The sequence below is a fragment of the Lupinus angustifolius genome, chromosome LG18, assembly GCF_001865875.1.
Source record: "Lupinus angustifolius cultivar Tanjil chromosome LG18, LupAngTanjil_v1.0, whole genome shotgun sequence".
NCBI lineage: Eukaryota > Viridiplantae > Streptophyta > Magnoliopsida > Fabales > Fabaceae > Lupinus > Lupinus angustifolius.
The window spans coordinates 14,793,460-14,809,445 of record NC_032026.1 but is presented as its reverse complement, the minus strand read 5'-3'; the positions used below and the strand labels follow the sequence as shown (position 1 = coordinate 14,809,445).

Below are 15,986 nucleotides of genomic sequence, written 5' to 3'. Positions count from 1 at the left end.
ATTATTTTCTAATAAGGATGACAAGAGTGCATTCCATGAAGGCTCCATATATCACTTCTCCTGGATTGCTTTATAGTGTATGGATCCTGTTATTTGAAATTTATTTTCCTATCAAAATATTAGAAAAACGTTAATCAAAGTGTAAACTGTATATAACTTTTGACAAATTTAATATTAGTAATAATACTAATTATTTTTAATTTATGTGAAACTAATTAATCAAAATCATCTTATCCAAATTCTTCAATTATTTTTTGTATTTCTATGTTGATTCACCTTGAAAATTCTCAACACAATTATGAAATCCCTTTCTTACTTTCACCATACCTTTTAGAGTTAGAGTCTCCCCGCTTTATCTTTTTCTCATGTTCAGCTACACCAACTACCACGAACAAAGATCTCCCAAAATCATGTACTTTGCCCCAAATAAAATATTTTAATTATAAATTTTAAATATTTATTATTATTATTATTATTTTTTATCATTACTATTAGCCCGAAATATAATTTGGGAGAATAGATGAATGTTTAGCTTCCACAAATGATTATTGTCTCTTTATCTTCCTTTCCCACACACATATCGTCCCAATCCCCACTTCCACTATATGCAATCCAAATATCAACTATAAGCCACCATCTCTCCTAAACAAGTAATGTAAAATTGACAACATATTAAAATATTGCAACAACATATTAAAAAAATTAAAGAAAAAACAAACTGATAATTTACACTTATAAAAGAAACTTCGTTCATTCATAAAATAATGTTTCATGACATGGTTGAATTGCTAGTTCTTTTTTTGTCTTTTTATTTTTTGTTAACACTAATTTTTTTCTCATAAATTAATTATCAAACAAATATCATTCATATGTACAAAGAACTCTACGTCCCTTATTAAACAATTCAAAGCAATTAGATTATCTTAAAATCACTTTTCATGTAAAAATTTCAAGAAAAGTTATTATCATTCTTCTTAGATTATACTTTCAAGCATGACAAAAATATGTACTATTGTTATTATTAATATTGATAAAAACCCACAAATTTACCATATCCAATAATCAATATAAAAATATCACTCTTCAATTAGAATTGGGTTACTCATAACAGTTATGTTTAAGTATATGTAAACCCATTTCAATTTGTTAATTCGTCAACCCCACAAGTAATATTTTGAGAGTATTATAAGTGTCTCCTAGGTCTTGCTTAGGTTGCGTGTTGTTTTCTTCAACTTCTAATTACATAGTATCCTATAAACTTGTCATTCAACAAAGTACATGCCAAGGCCACTTAGAACTTTAATAAGTCTTAGAGAACCAATAATAAAAATATGCAATATTTTACAGAGATGTGAAAGTTTTGTTAAAAGAAACGTATATAAACAATCGTCTTATTTATTAAAATAAACTCTAAGCTAAAATATATACAGAAGAGTTTGCTCATTAGACCTGTGTGCATAAAATATTTCATTATTTATAAAGTAATACTGTAGCCTAGAAGCACAGTTTTGGTGCCAATACTATCCGAGACTCTATCTACCAGCCAAGTGCTTTTTGCTTAGCATGTTTATTAGTTTTTGGCTTTAAAATAGTCCAAAGTAGGTACTTCACTTTTGTAATTACATAGAGGACTACCTTTAAGCACAGTGATAGTTTTGATTATTAAAAATCAATACATCATTTTCTACATTGATCGTGGCATGAAGTGTGAACGGAATTAGAGGGACAAGCATCTAATACTCTATTGGGGATGCATTTTAATTAGTATTATTTATAAAAAAAATAGAGATCAAATAAGCATGAAGCAGCACAGGATCCACATGAAAGGATTATGAGCGTGACAGAAATGGTCACAGAACAAATAATATTGAACCCATTAATGTGGTTGAAGTCTATATAACACAAGAGTGTAAAATGTGTGCACTGACAGTGTAAATATTTATACACAGTCAGTGCATTATCCACCATTCATTTGTAATACTTTTATTTAAAAGTCAATGATGACTAAAAATCAATGGTGGATGATATAGTGACAGTGTAAAAAATCTTTACACTGTCGGTGTATATATCTTTTTCTCATAACACAAATAAATAATAATAAAAATAAATAAATATTTGGTGAGTTTGGGGCAAAGTTAATGGTGTTGTTTGGTGATCATGAGGTTATGGATCCAAATCTTGTTTCTCTCCTTGAGAGTAAGACTAAGTAAATCTAACATCCCTTGATCCCTTTAAGAGTTTGCTTGAGAGTTGGATTTTGGAGGGGGAAAATGAAATGGAAGGTTTGAGAATCGTTTCACAAGTGTATTTCATGAATCTCACGCCTTCTTTTTCCTTTCATTACTATCCAAAATCCAACTCTCATACTAACCCTAGAGGTTTGTTTGAGAGTTGAATTTTGGAGGGGAAATACTCTCACGCGTATATTTCATAACTTTCAAGTCTTCATTTTTCCTTATTTCTCCTCCAAAAATTCAACTTTCATACTAATCCTGAGATTCTCTAGTGATGTTTGGAAGGACAAATAAAAAAATTGTGAAAGTTAACTCCTCATTAAATAATGAAATTAGTAAATATGGAAAAGCATTTGTGAAAATGTATGGTAGATAGCAGATTGAGGTAGATATTCAATATTGGTGGATGACAATGTATACTTTTTTCAATGACAACATATCACTAAGTAAATCTAATTATAAAAGTTAATGGGCGTGAGTTGCTATGAAAAGTCATTAACTCATCATCTATATGATTTTCTTACTAAAAAATCAAGGATGTTTAATTAACACAAATAATCGGCTAAAGGTATTATTATATGAGACATACTGCACAAATAATCAAATACTTTAACTTCACTAATGTAATATTTGAAAAATATAACAATACCCTTATAATATTATTTTTAGAAATGTGGAAACATTTAACAAGATGAGACTTATAGTCATACTTAATATATGTTTTATTCTTAGTGCATCCCTTCTCTATAATAAATAGGATATCCGTGTTAATATGTGGATTATGGACTTTGTCTTCACCCTTTGCTTGCAAATCCTGCCAGATATATTTGAAGCTCCCATTAAACAGGCTTTACTTTTAATGGGTTTGGGCCACAGGCCCAACACTAAATTTTCGGACCACTCACTCCGAAGCCCAAATCTGAGAATCCATTAGAATTAGGGTTTTAATCATCCCCAGTATCCCACTCTGTCTCCCTTTATATTCAATCCACAGTTCATTCTTCTTGCAGTTCTTTCTTTATATTTCTTTCGCTTTTCTTTTTTTCAATTTGCATTAAACTTTCAAGGACTGATTTAATTTTGTGTATTTTTTATACTAATAGAGAAAAGGCTGTGATGATAGACAACATTTCTCGATTCTGATCAGGACCAAAGCAAATTTGTTGCTCCTTGATGACAGTATTTGTGCGTGTCTGAGCCTTTCATTTCTTTGTTATATGTATTGTAAGAACAAAGAAATTTAATAAATCCACTGTCCCGAGTTATTAATGTGGACATAGAATGACATGTATTTGGAATTTGATTATCCTTATGTTTGGATTGGAGAATCAAATTTGAGAGGTCAATAATATCTTTTGGTTTATAGCATGCCTTGCTTTTCTTATGTATATTAATATTAACGCTCTCTGATTTTAGAGTCAATACTCATACAAACCTGTTTTGAATGAATGAAGTCCCCAACTACTTAAGGTGTTGCATTGGATCTTAAAGGGGTGATTTTATTTGCAGTCTGGTGTAGATGGACACAATTTTTCTAAAAGATTGTAGATTGTACTTACAATTATTTTGTAATTCTTAATATCGTGATTACTCCATTTGATCACCGACTAAGTCTTGATATTTTCCATTCTTTTCATTCAATTGTGTTCTAATGGGTTTAAGTTAGGCATGATAATTGCATTATCATAAATATTAAGGGAAGATCCAATGATTAACTCTAGTTTTTTTTGTTTCCCACGACCTCGAGGCAATGTATGTGCGGCTTAAGGGAATCACTTATTTTTTCTATCTACAAGACTCAAACTCTAGACTTTACTTGAGAGCAATCAAGTATGTATCATCTGGACCAACACCGGTGGTATCAACTCTGTTGTTTGATATGCATGGATATTTTTATTAAGATAGAATTTATCATCCTAAAACTCAACAAATTGATGCACCAAACCTGAACCAATTTTGCCAAAAGACTGAGTCATCCTGCCAAGATCCATGCACCATGACTGTATTATCTAGCCAAAAGAACGAGACAGTGGCATGCAATCTGACTGAGGAACACGCACCAGATGACCGAGCCAAGCACACACCAGATGACCGAGTTAGCTGACATCCTGACCAAGCCAAGCATGCACCAGATGACCGAGGCAATGAGCCAAGCATGCACCAGTTGTAGAAATCCTGACTGAGCCAAGCTTGCACCAGCAGACTGAGACACAAGGCATTCTGGCCGTGTCAAATAGGCCACGTGGCCCAGACAGAATGCAAGGGCTACAAGCCAAGTCCAGAACCTGAACGTATCAAACAGGCCACCTGATCCATGCACAAGCACACCAAGGCCTAGTCCGACATGTCATGTAGCAGAACTTGGGCGATGCAAAATTATCTTGCTTGGGCCATAAGCAACCCATGTAAAAGTTAACCATATGTACTTAGCACGTGTATTTTCATTAATAGGAGTTACTTATCTCATGATTTGTATAAATAGGATTAGTTAGGTTATGTGGTCATCAAGTTTTTCAATACAATAAAAGGTTCACAAGTTTCTTTCATCTTCTTCATCTTCAATCTTGTTTTTTTCTTCGTTTGGAAGTGTTATTCACTTCATCTTCTTAGTATAGATACTTGGAGTTTTAATAATATCATAATTACCACAAAAGTATGAGTTATTCATAATTCATATCTATTGAGTTATTTTCTTCATTTCATCTTCTTTTTATTCTTAATTAATTGATTTGGTTTAGATAATATATGATTGTCGTAATTCGTTACTCAACAATATAGTTACTCCAAACAAATTTGTATACTGTTTAACCAAACTCGACTCAGATTTTACGACACGCTGATTATTTATATTTTATCATCCGTTTTACTACTACTTTTCCACATATTGTTGATGTATATATATATTGATCTTTCTCTCTTATATTTTTAAAACTTAACTTTTGTGAGTATGCATGTGTATGTTCTTTTTACAAAAATAGGGAAAAATCAAAAGTATGCTCACTCACTAAACAGGAAAAGAGAATCAAGATTTTGTTGATACACTGTTTCTTGTTAGTTGAACATAGGTCACATCCAGCATTATGACAGACAAACTCAAATATATCTGATTGTCTCGCATTCATATAAACTATGCTATTCAACAAATTCAAAGCCGAACAAAAATGATGATTTCTCTTGTTGTCTAGCGGTATTGTTGTGGGGTCATATTGGGCTACTAGAGGTGGAAGATCCATAATAATGCAGGGCCTCATATTTTCAGCTTTGAATAAGGCCCATATTTCTCATCACACGAGTCTCACGGTTCCCTTTTAGCACCGAGTGAGACAACTCAGTTTTACATAGTTCCATGCTTGACAAGTGGCCCCAACAGTATATTGTTTTCACAAACTGCACCCATGCTGGTTCTTTTGTTACCTTGCTTGATGATTAAAGCCCAGGTCGATCTTAAGGCGTAATGACCCAAACATAAAAATATGAACTAGTCCTTAAACAGCTCCTCTAGTCTAGTCTCTAGATGCTGGTTATATTGGCATGCTGTTACACTGTTATGTTATGAAAATTATCAAAAACTATAGTAACAATGGTATCAAAAGCTACCTATACGACTATGTGTAATTGATCAATGATATAGATATTGAAATAGATGCATAATTTAAGTATTAGAGTGTAGCTAGTCAAGTTGTTATAACTTACTATAAATAGTAATTCAGTTTGTTATAGTTAGTTGGTAGTTGAACTACTTTACTATAAAAGGAAATGATGTATTCTTTTGATTCATTGAATAAGAACAAATAATTCTCTCATAAACTCTCTTCTTCTCCCTCTCTATTTTCTGTTTTTTTTGCATCAATCTCCAACAATAGAATGCTTTACACTAATAATGCATGGGAAATGATTAAATGTTGCATTATGGAATAATAGTTATTACTCATACTGGAATGACTAGATTAAGTATATATCTCCTTTTCTTTCACGTCATATTATATTTTTCTAATGATTATTACATATTAGGGTTCAGTTAAATTCTCTTAAATTGTAACTAGAAAGATCTTTTGGGACAATAAATTAGAAAGATTTAGAATTATTCTTTAGGTTGATATAAAATTTGAGATAATTACATCACTTTAGATTTGTTGTCAATGAAGTAGAGGAATCATAACTATTCATCATCTTTTGTTATTCTAATATACTTTTTTTTTAATTTGATTTATCTTAATATACTTAGAAGTATGCATTACATTTATTTTGATATATATAAAGGCATTAAACATATTTTATAATCAATTATAATATTTTAAAATACTTTTTTATATGCTGTATTTGATTTTTGGCCAATTCCCAATCCGCAATCTCTGGTGGGGGAGGCAAACAAACAAAATCCATCATCCCTACTCTTCAATGTTGCAGTGTACTCGCTTCTCTTAGGTCTTACCAAATGGCACTTCCCAATGTATACTTATATAATTAACAAAATGTTCCCACTAGTTGAGTTTGATTTTCAAACAGGTGGCTGAAATTGTTTAGATTAAAGAATTATTATACTCATTTGTTGTTGTCAAATTTTAAAAAGATTAAGAAAAGTCCACTTTATCCTAGCTGAATATGAAGACTATTTTTTTCTTTTGTTAGTAGTCGAGTACGGAGAAAGATAAATGGAAAGAAAAGTAGACCAACATCTTTTTATGATATTCTGTTTTTGTCTAGTTAGCATATTTACCAATTTTCACTGAGTGATTAATCTTTTTCAAGATTATGCTTTTACAAGCCAAGACACCGACTGCTTCTTTATCTTCCTAGGCTACACTTAATTAATTAGGAAAATGATATATTACATACTAAATACTCTTATAAATCTTCGTACTCACAATAAGTTAACACATATTAAAATATATTTGTTTATTAATAATTGATTTATAAATAATATATATCATTTTCTTCGTGTATAAGAGAATTTGTAGGAGAACTTGTAAGAGTATACAATTAATTTTATAAAAACCTTTTTTCATCAGTCTAATATATATTTATTGTTAATGAAAAAGTTTATACATAGTTAGTATATCATCTACTATTTATTTGTGTTACTTTTTTAATATCAATTATAATTGAAAATAAATGGTAAATAATAGACTGATTGTTAAATACTAATGCATAATAAGCATGACTAATTGATTGCTAATTTTCTTGGTATATATTTTGTTATTTTCTTATCTGTATATTAAAGAGTTGATTTTTTTTAATACTTTTGCTATATGTGTAAGAAACTAATATATTTTGAGATATGTGGTTATCCTCTTAACAAATATAGCTCACAATAATTGAATTTCTGATTTTTTATTAGTATTTTTGAATCCATAAACTGTAGACGAATGCCTTGCTGATAAAGAATTGACATTTGAGTGATATAATAGAAAAGAAAGAATAACCTTACAAAGAAAGACATAGAGAAGGTTATTTATTTATTTTTTAAGAAGAAAATTGTATCATCTTGAATGTTAACTCTTACATATACAAATAATACAATTCTTTCATTTATTTGAATGTTTAAAATAAATTCGAAAATTGAATAACGAAGTTAAAATATCCCATTCTCTTATTTTTGTCTAGCTGCTAATTTTTGGCACAATCATGAATAATGACTTTAAAAATAAAATAATAGAAACATGAACTGGGTACTTGTCAGTATTCAGCAGGTATTATTTATTTGATGACTCTTTCTTGTGACATTGATAAAGTTGCTGTGTTAAGAATTAAGATGCTGCTGCTGCTGCCTGGTCTGTCTAGAAGGTATGCATGTGCTATCTCTGCACTATCATTATTATTGTTGTTCAGGATGTTATATATGTGAGGATTTTTACTTGGTCCCCAATAACGTGCTTCCAATGACAATATAACTTGTCATGCCCTCAATTTCTACTTCACCCTCTAGGATTACAATAGTTACTTTTGTTGAAAGAATTGGCTGAATAATAATTTAAGGTAAAATATTATATCACAATTTGGTTTAGCGACATTTATTGACCATAAAAATGTTGCAGTCGAACATAGACGACGTTGTATTGTACGACATTATCACTCAAGTCAAGCGGAACAACCTAACTATTCTTGGTCAATCGAGCTTCTGAGCAAATAATTCATAATCACTAATATATAGTGGAAGAATTTATATTCAGTGAAAATGATAATATCCACAAGAATCTACACTCATTAATAGTCTCTAGATAATGCTATGACACCATTTAAGAAAGATAAGCATAAGTGTTCCATTAAAGGAGGAAAAAAAATCATCTATCATCTTATAAATGTATCTAAACAGTAAGAAAAATAACTTTTATTATAATTTTTATTCTATATATTAATAATTAGTTTAGAATGACATATCCAATTTCTTATGATATAATAAGACTTTGTATTATAACACAGTATTATGAGAATTAATTTAATAAAATTGAATATAGAAAATATTCAAATCTAGAAAAAAACATTTCCAAACTATTATGATTAATAAATTTAAGTATGAATTGCGAGCCGTTGAAATGTGCTACAATTTCATTTTATCTATGTATTAAAATATTACTATTAGCCGCAACACAATAATTTTAATTAAAATCTAAAAATATAAGTTTTCTCATCAAGCATAATACTTTGACACATCAAATGACATAACCAATAGGACAAAACATTTTATCCCCTTCTTAAACATCTATGATCTCACGTTAAAAATAAGAATATATTAATAAACTATCTAATGGTCTACGAAATTCATCTATTTGTTTTTTGAAACTTCAACATTAAAAGATGGACTTAAAACTGCAAGTTTAACCGGAAAATAACTTATAGGTTAAACTTGAGAACAAAACAATTTAGATAAGGAATATAATATATTTTTGCCAATTTTTTTTGCCCTGGAACACCACGTGCGCGTTCCTCGTGTCTATGCTGTAGAGTCTAATCTCATAACTTCTCCCATACAACCAAATTGGTGAAGTATCCATATAGCTATCCACATCCACCCAAAATTCAAAGTTTAATATTAATAAATAATTACATAATAAAATGAATATAAAACAAAATTAGTAGACAAGCACAAAAATGAAGAGTGAAGACCATTCCATTCCATTCTCCTTCCTCTCTTCCCCCAACTCACTCACTCTCTGCCCTAACTTAACATAACAGAACAGAGACACACCAATAGTAACCAATCATCTGAACCAACCTCTGTACATATTATATATAGACGATGAATGTTGGGGTTTTTCTGTTACTGGTTTCAGTGTTAAAAACGGCGACGTTTCCAATTGTTTCATCAGATCCAAGTGACGAGGCATGCTTAACTCACCTCAGCAATTCGTTTCAAGACTCAAACAACAAACTCGATGACTGGACAAAAAACAACTTCGCCACCCCTTGCAACGACTCCACCGCTAATCTTAAAGGTGCCACGTGTAACAATGGCCGTATCTACCGTCTCTCCCTCAATAACCTTTCCCTTAAGGGTACAATCTCTCCTTTCCTTTCAAATTGCACTAACCTACAATCCCTTGACCTATCCTCTAACTTTCTCACTGGGCCTATTCCTCCTGACCTACAATCCCTTGTCAACCTTGCTGTCCTTAATCTTTCTTCTAACCAACTCCAAGGTCAGATTCCACCTCAGCTTACTTTCTGTGCTTATCTTAACATCATTGATTTACATAATAACCGTCTCACTGGGCCCATTCCTCAGCAATTGGGCCTGCTTATTCGGTTATCGGTTTTTGATGTCTCTAATAACCATCTCTCCGGTCCTATTCCGGCTTCTTTAGCGAACCGGACCGGGAACTTGCCTAGATTCAATTCTACTTCTTTTATAGGGAATACTGATCTTTACGGTTACCCTTTGCCACCGTTTAAGAATAAAGGGTTGTCGGTTTTGGCCATTGTTGGAATCGGGTTGGGGAGTGGGCTCGCGAGTTTGGTGCTTAGTTTTACTGGAGTTTGCATATGGTTGAAAGTTACTGAACGGAAGATGGCACTTGAAGAAGGCAAAGTTAGTAACCATATGCCTGATTATTGATTCAGTACTGTGAGTTTTCCTTAAAATGTTTAATTCAATTTTACATATCCAAGGTATCTTTGATTGAGCTTGATTGTTGATGGTTCTGCTGAAAAAACAAAATTTCACTGTTACAACGTCAGCACCAGTTACCTTTTTTTCTGTTAAAAGATTAAAGGTAAGGTGTGGGTTACCCCATTTTAACTTCGTGCCTGTTCAGACCGTTGTCTTTTACCGATCACGGGGTTATAACTTGTTAATATATATAATTTTTTTTATCTTTTTCCCTAAGTATTGAACAGTTTCAAATTTTCACCTTCCCCTGTTATGATTGCCTATCTTTATTATTGTAGTTACAATTAATAGGTCAAAATCAATTACTCTGTGCACCTTAGTTTTTCTGTTATGGTGGTACTTGGAATCTTATATTGACAATGTGGTTTCCGTGATAGTGGGTTAGCACTTGGTACTTTGTAGGGTGGTAGGGCACTAGGTTAGTTTGTCTCTAACGGGATTGAATTTTTCCATATCAAATTTTAATATCCATATTCAAAGTTTTCCTAGTACTATACTATTAATTTTTCTTTTCATATGGTAAGGTAACATCATCAAAAATTTAATAGAAAATTAATAGGAGAGTTAATATGCGAGTGATTCTGGTACCTAGTGCTAGCTAGGTGGCGGTGCGCCGTTCAACTGAAAACTTTTCTGGCCGTATTATTCTAAAACTTTTACAAACAGAAACAGCTTGTGCAATTTTATTTTATTTATTATTTTCAGCCTGCAGAAAAGTGCCGCGTTTTCTTACATTCTTCTTATAGGGTCACAGGTATAGTGCTTTGCTAAATTGAGCTGGTGTGAAACACCAACAACACATTGATTGAGACTAGACTTTGTTGTTTAATAATTAATAAATTGGGGGTGGTCTCCTCTTCATAACGCAACATAAACCTTTGTTTGCTCACGTTTTAGAATGTGGCTATCGATGCCTTAGTGTTTACCTTAATATAATAGGGTTGGTGTTATTTATTCAGATAACAAGGCTATATAACTAGTAAGTTATTTATCAATCTTATGATGCGATTTTTGTGTGATAGTACCTCATGAATCATGATGTTGGTCAAAGCATTAACACAAATTAAAATCTACAGCTATAAAGTCATGAGAGGTTAACGTGAATGTAGTGCGTTCAATAATTATAGTAAGAGGGTTACTTAATTATATGCTTCCCTATTCTTCTTCGGGCTGGTAGATTTTCCTTTATAAGCTGAGTGGGCCTTTCGGTTCCTTTTCAAGTTACTGCTGTGTGAAATCACAGCATGTGCTTATACCAATTGCTACTAACGGACGCAATCTTGTTTCTTATCGATTATTACACGCATTCTTCTTTGAGAAAAAGATGTATGCACTCACATTGTATGAATTTTATACACTGTCATTGTATCGTCACAATTGATTTTTTATTATTGTTGACTTTTCAAAAGATAATCCAAATGAACGGTGGATAATGAAGTGTATGTGTATAAATTTTTACACTGTCGGTGTATACATTTTACACTCTTCTTCTTTTGCAAGTATGAAGTGTTTTATACCGTCCATTTATCATGAATTATACCGTATGATTTTTTTACATCATTGTTAGAAAGTGTAAACATTTTTAATAATGTGAAACTGTATGCTGTAGTGTAAAAATCTTTCTATACACCGTATATTTTAATTAAATCGAATTGGTAAAAGTGTAATGCTATACAACTGAAAAATAATCTATATAGTATAGTTCAGCTAAAAAAAATGTTGTCAGGATCCATTCAAGAATCTAAGAATGACAACATATCAATCATGTTAATAAATAAAAATATAAAACCTATATATTTTTACTACAAAAATTTATACATAATTGATACATTATTCATCGTTTATTTATATTTATTATGTTTAAAAATTAATAATAATTAAATATGAATGAATGATAATGTAAAAAAATCTTATATTCTCAATAGATGTGATCATAAAAACAATAATATAAATTGTTTCTTATTGTAGTTGTGAAATATTTTCCAGCGTTTGTATTATATGATTCATTCAAATCAATCGTCATATAACTTCATCTCTTGGTCCCCAACCTGCAGTATCTATCCTTGAAATTTATGAAGATCATATCACAAAAATAAGTACAACCTCTCTTTATCATCGACACTAGTTCCCATTTACGTGAACAGATATCATTAAACATATAAAATTCGTGATATATTAAATATGTTTTTGGCATCATTTACTACAATGGCACTGATTAGAAAATTTAAATTTTAAAAATTAAATATGTTAATTGTCTGTCTGCAATTTAGAATTTGGAAGAAAATGAAGAAGAAAAAATGAATGTTTGAGAACTATGAAATATATGACTGAGATTACTCCTAAACCTATCATTTATCTCTATCACTTCAAAACTCAATTTGGAATGGATAAGTATATGAATTTAACATTTAACATTTATCAAATAATTTTTTTTTTAATTTGATAAGTTTTTTTATAAAATAAAATAAGGACAGATTGGTATTTTGCATATAGGGAAAATGTCCACCCTAAAAGTTAATCTTAGAGCAAAATGTATACGCCGAAAGTAGCATGGTCAAGTCAAGTGTGGTTTTATTTATGGTGAAGGTCAAATGTGCTTTCATTCCATTGATTAATGGGTTCACCAAGATTGGCATGAACGTCACACATGCCCTTTTAAATGAGGCGCATCATGCAACTTGGTGGTGGGTGGTTCATTCAATGGTGGAGTTGGGGTATAAGAGGCCCATTTGCTATAATGTTTTCTAGGATAGAGGGAGTCAAGATTTTTGTATTTTTCTCTAAGAATATGAGGAAAATGTTTGAAATTTATTTTCAATATAAAGTATCTAACAATTTATTTAGAAAAAAAATGTATATAATAATCATGTAAGAATTTCGTATGCTGTCGGTCTATCATATACAGTTTATTTTTAATTTTTGTTTATTCTTAAAAATAAAATACAAATAAATGATGAATAATATATTATTTCTTTATAGATCTTTATATTTGTAGTACATAAATAATACACTCATTTATTTATTTGTTATATATCAATATCTATTAAACCCTCACAATTTATTTATGCATATCATAATGTATTGCACCTCACAAACTTGAGGGAGTCTTATTTAATATGATGGTCACCCATTATGTTTTCAGACATTACAGAATCATACCTGAGTTGCAAAGAATTTTTTTCTAGTGACATATTCTGGCTTGTTTCTCTCATTGAAGGAGTTTCTTCTAGTGATTTGGCCAACCTGAAATCTGGAATGTTATATATTGCCAGCTTAGCTATGTTTCCTTCTTTAATGTCAAATTTAACAAAATAAATGCTTTGAATGAATCTAATTAATGAAGAGTATTTTTCATCTTATTCGTAATTAACTACTCTCTTTTAAATGTGTAATTGTTCATTAGTTACAAATATTAAATATTGGTATTTGGTTTTATGCCTTAGAACAAACTCTTTTGTTAATTTTCTGTTAGGATATTTGAGTTTACTACTATTTGAAATTTAGGTGGCTTATGATTTCTTTACCCATATTATTCATAGCTCCTTTTGTTTCAAATGGTTGCTCTAGAAATTGAGGACTAGATTGATAATTCAAATTTATTAAGTGATTAAGTATTTAAGTTAGTGCTCAGCGAAAATTAGAGGGATAACAGGTGTATTCTTCAGTAGGATGTATTTTATTTATTGTTTCTAAAATGTCGAGTTTAAATAGTTTTGAGCAGTGTTTTACAGAAATATCAAATGAGTCCAAATTTATTAGAAGTTGATGAAATTGATTGGAGAACATAACTAAGGCCTAATTAAAATTAGTTGAGCCCTTTGGGTAACAACTGAAAATAGAGGGTATAAAAAAGGGCTTTTGGGCCACAATACAAGTTTTAAATCCCTTTCTTTTAATACTACCTTCATTTTCTTCAGTTGATGATCAATGCAATAATCCATTTCCAATTAAATCTCGACAATTTTTATTTTAAAGATAAATCCAAAGAACTTTGTGAAATAATTGTCCTTACATTTATTTATATAGAGGGGTAATTTAAAGCTTTTGTTATAAATTTGCGTTGAAGACGAAAATATTTTATAAAAAGTGGAAGCATTGACTAAAATCAGAGAACCATTGATGATCAATATAATAATGGCTCTCTAATTAAATCATGTCAGTTTAAAAAAAAATAGAGATTGAAAATTTATTATTCTATGGCAGAGACAATCTAGTTTTGCAACATTTCGAAACTTAATGCAAGAATAGGTCTTTACATTATAGATAATAGGTGAGACATATTTATGTTTGCCACTTTTGTTTCTCTCTCTGCAAAATTCTTTGGAGGTATTTATCTATATAAATATTAAATAATTCCTCTGTATCGATAGTCAAAATCGACAGAGAATTTCAATATTGTGCTGGTAGAAACAAATTGTATTATCAGAGACACACGCATCTGGGTAAATATATTGACTATTTTATCATAACAAAACAAAATTGTTAACTTTAATAATGAAATGGGTCATTAAACTAAACAAGCGTGTATATATGTAAACAAAAAATAGGTAAGGCACAATTTTTTTATTACTTTATTTTCATGAAATTGACACTCACTACCATAAGAAAAATAGTTGCAAAGTCGTGAGGTTTATTTCGTCGTGGCCTAAGCAGACTTGAAGGCTTCAATCAAGGCACGTCTTGTGTTTAAAAATATATCTCAATTTCATATGAAGTGTCATGCATCTATATATAAAAATATATACCTTAATTCCATATGAAGAAAAAAGCTGAAAATCTTTGTTGGTATGCTATGAATCTGTTTCTGAAATCATGGATACTCTTGTCAAGGGATTATTCTGAGTTCCAAGCCACTTTATTGTAAATGAGTTGGTGGGTGGTGTTTGGTGTGAACGCCATTATTGTTCCATACATCTCTTAATTATTGGAACAAACTTGTGACCAGTGGCGGCCAAGAGTTTATCTTATTTAATCAAATCCATTTTGTCATTTCATCTTTCATTTATTTTTTCAACATCAATTAAATGTCATGATAGCAATCTTATTTATTTATCAACAAGACATTAGTCTAATAGTATAAGACTCAACTGAATTCTAAGGTTGAATATTTGATTTCTATGAACGACACTTGTTATGAGATATGATTACTAACCTCGAGGAATACCCTTCGTAATACAAAAAAAATAGCAATCTTATTTCTTAATTCATTTTGTCTTCTTGCTGTTTTTGAGAAATGTTTAAACATCAGAGTACAATGTACAGTTTTATCAAAGAAAAGGAGTACAAGTGTACAAAAATGAAGTGAATCTAAACATCTTGTATTTTTCTATCAGGAAATGGACAAAAAATTATTGATAAAAAGAGAAGGATAGGAAAACAAGAGGTGCTTCAATCCAAAACACTTTAGAAAGAACTTAAAAAAATTGATACAAGCAAATTAGTTTAACACTCATTCAGTATTGTTGGAAAAATTAAAACCTGAACATTGTGGTTTGAGTTAAAGTAAATTAACTCTATCATTCTATCCATGTGAAAACAAATATTGTCGAAAACACTGTTTTTACCATGCCTAATATTCCAAATTATTACAAACCATAACAAGATTCACATCTACTTCTTATGCATGTGCCATATGTCTTTATGGT

General features: G+C 30.6%; 1 protein-coding gene across 1 annotated transcript; it reads left to right on the top strand.

Annotated features, from left to right (window-relative positions):
- Positions 9,433-10,583, top strand: LOC109332199 (inactive LRR receptor-like serine/threonine-protein kinase BIR2). Its single transcript, XM_019567092.1, has one exon. It carries the CDS (start codon positions 9,472-9,474, stop codon positions 10,285-10,287), a length of 816 nt encoding a protein of 271 aa, XP_019422637.1. The 5' UTR covers positions 9,433-9,471; the 3' UTR covers positions 10,288-10,583.

Excerpts from the sequence above, each read along its gene's own strand:
- LOC109332199 (XM_019567092.1), top strand. The coding sequence starts at position 9,472 with ATGAATGTTGGGGTTTTTCTGTTACTGGTTTCAGTGTTAAAAACGGCG.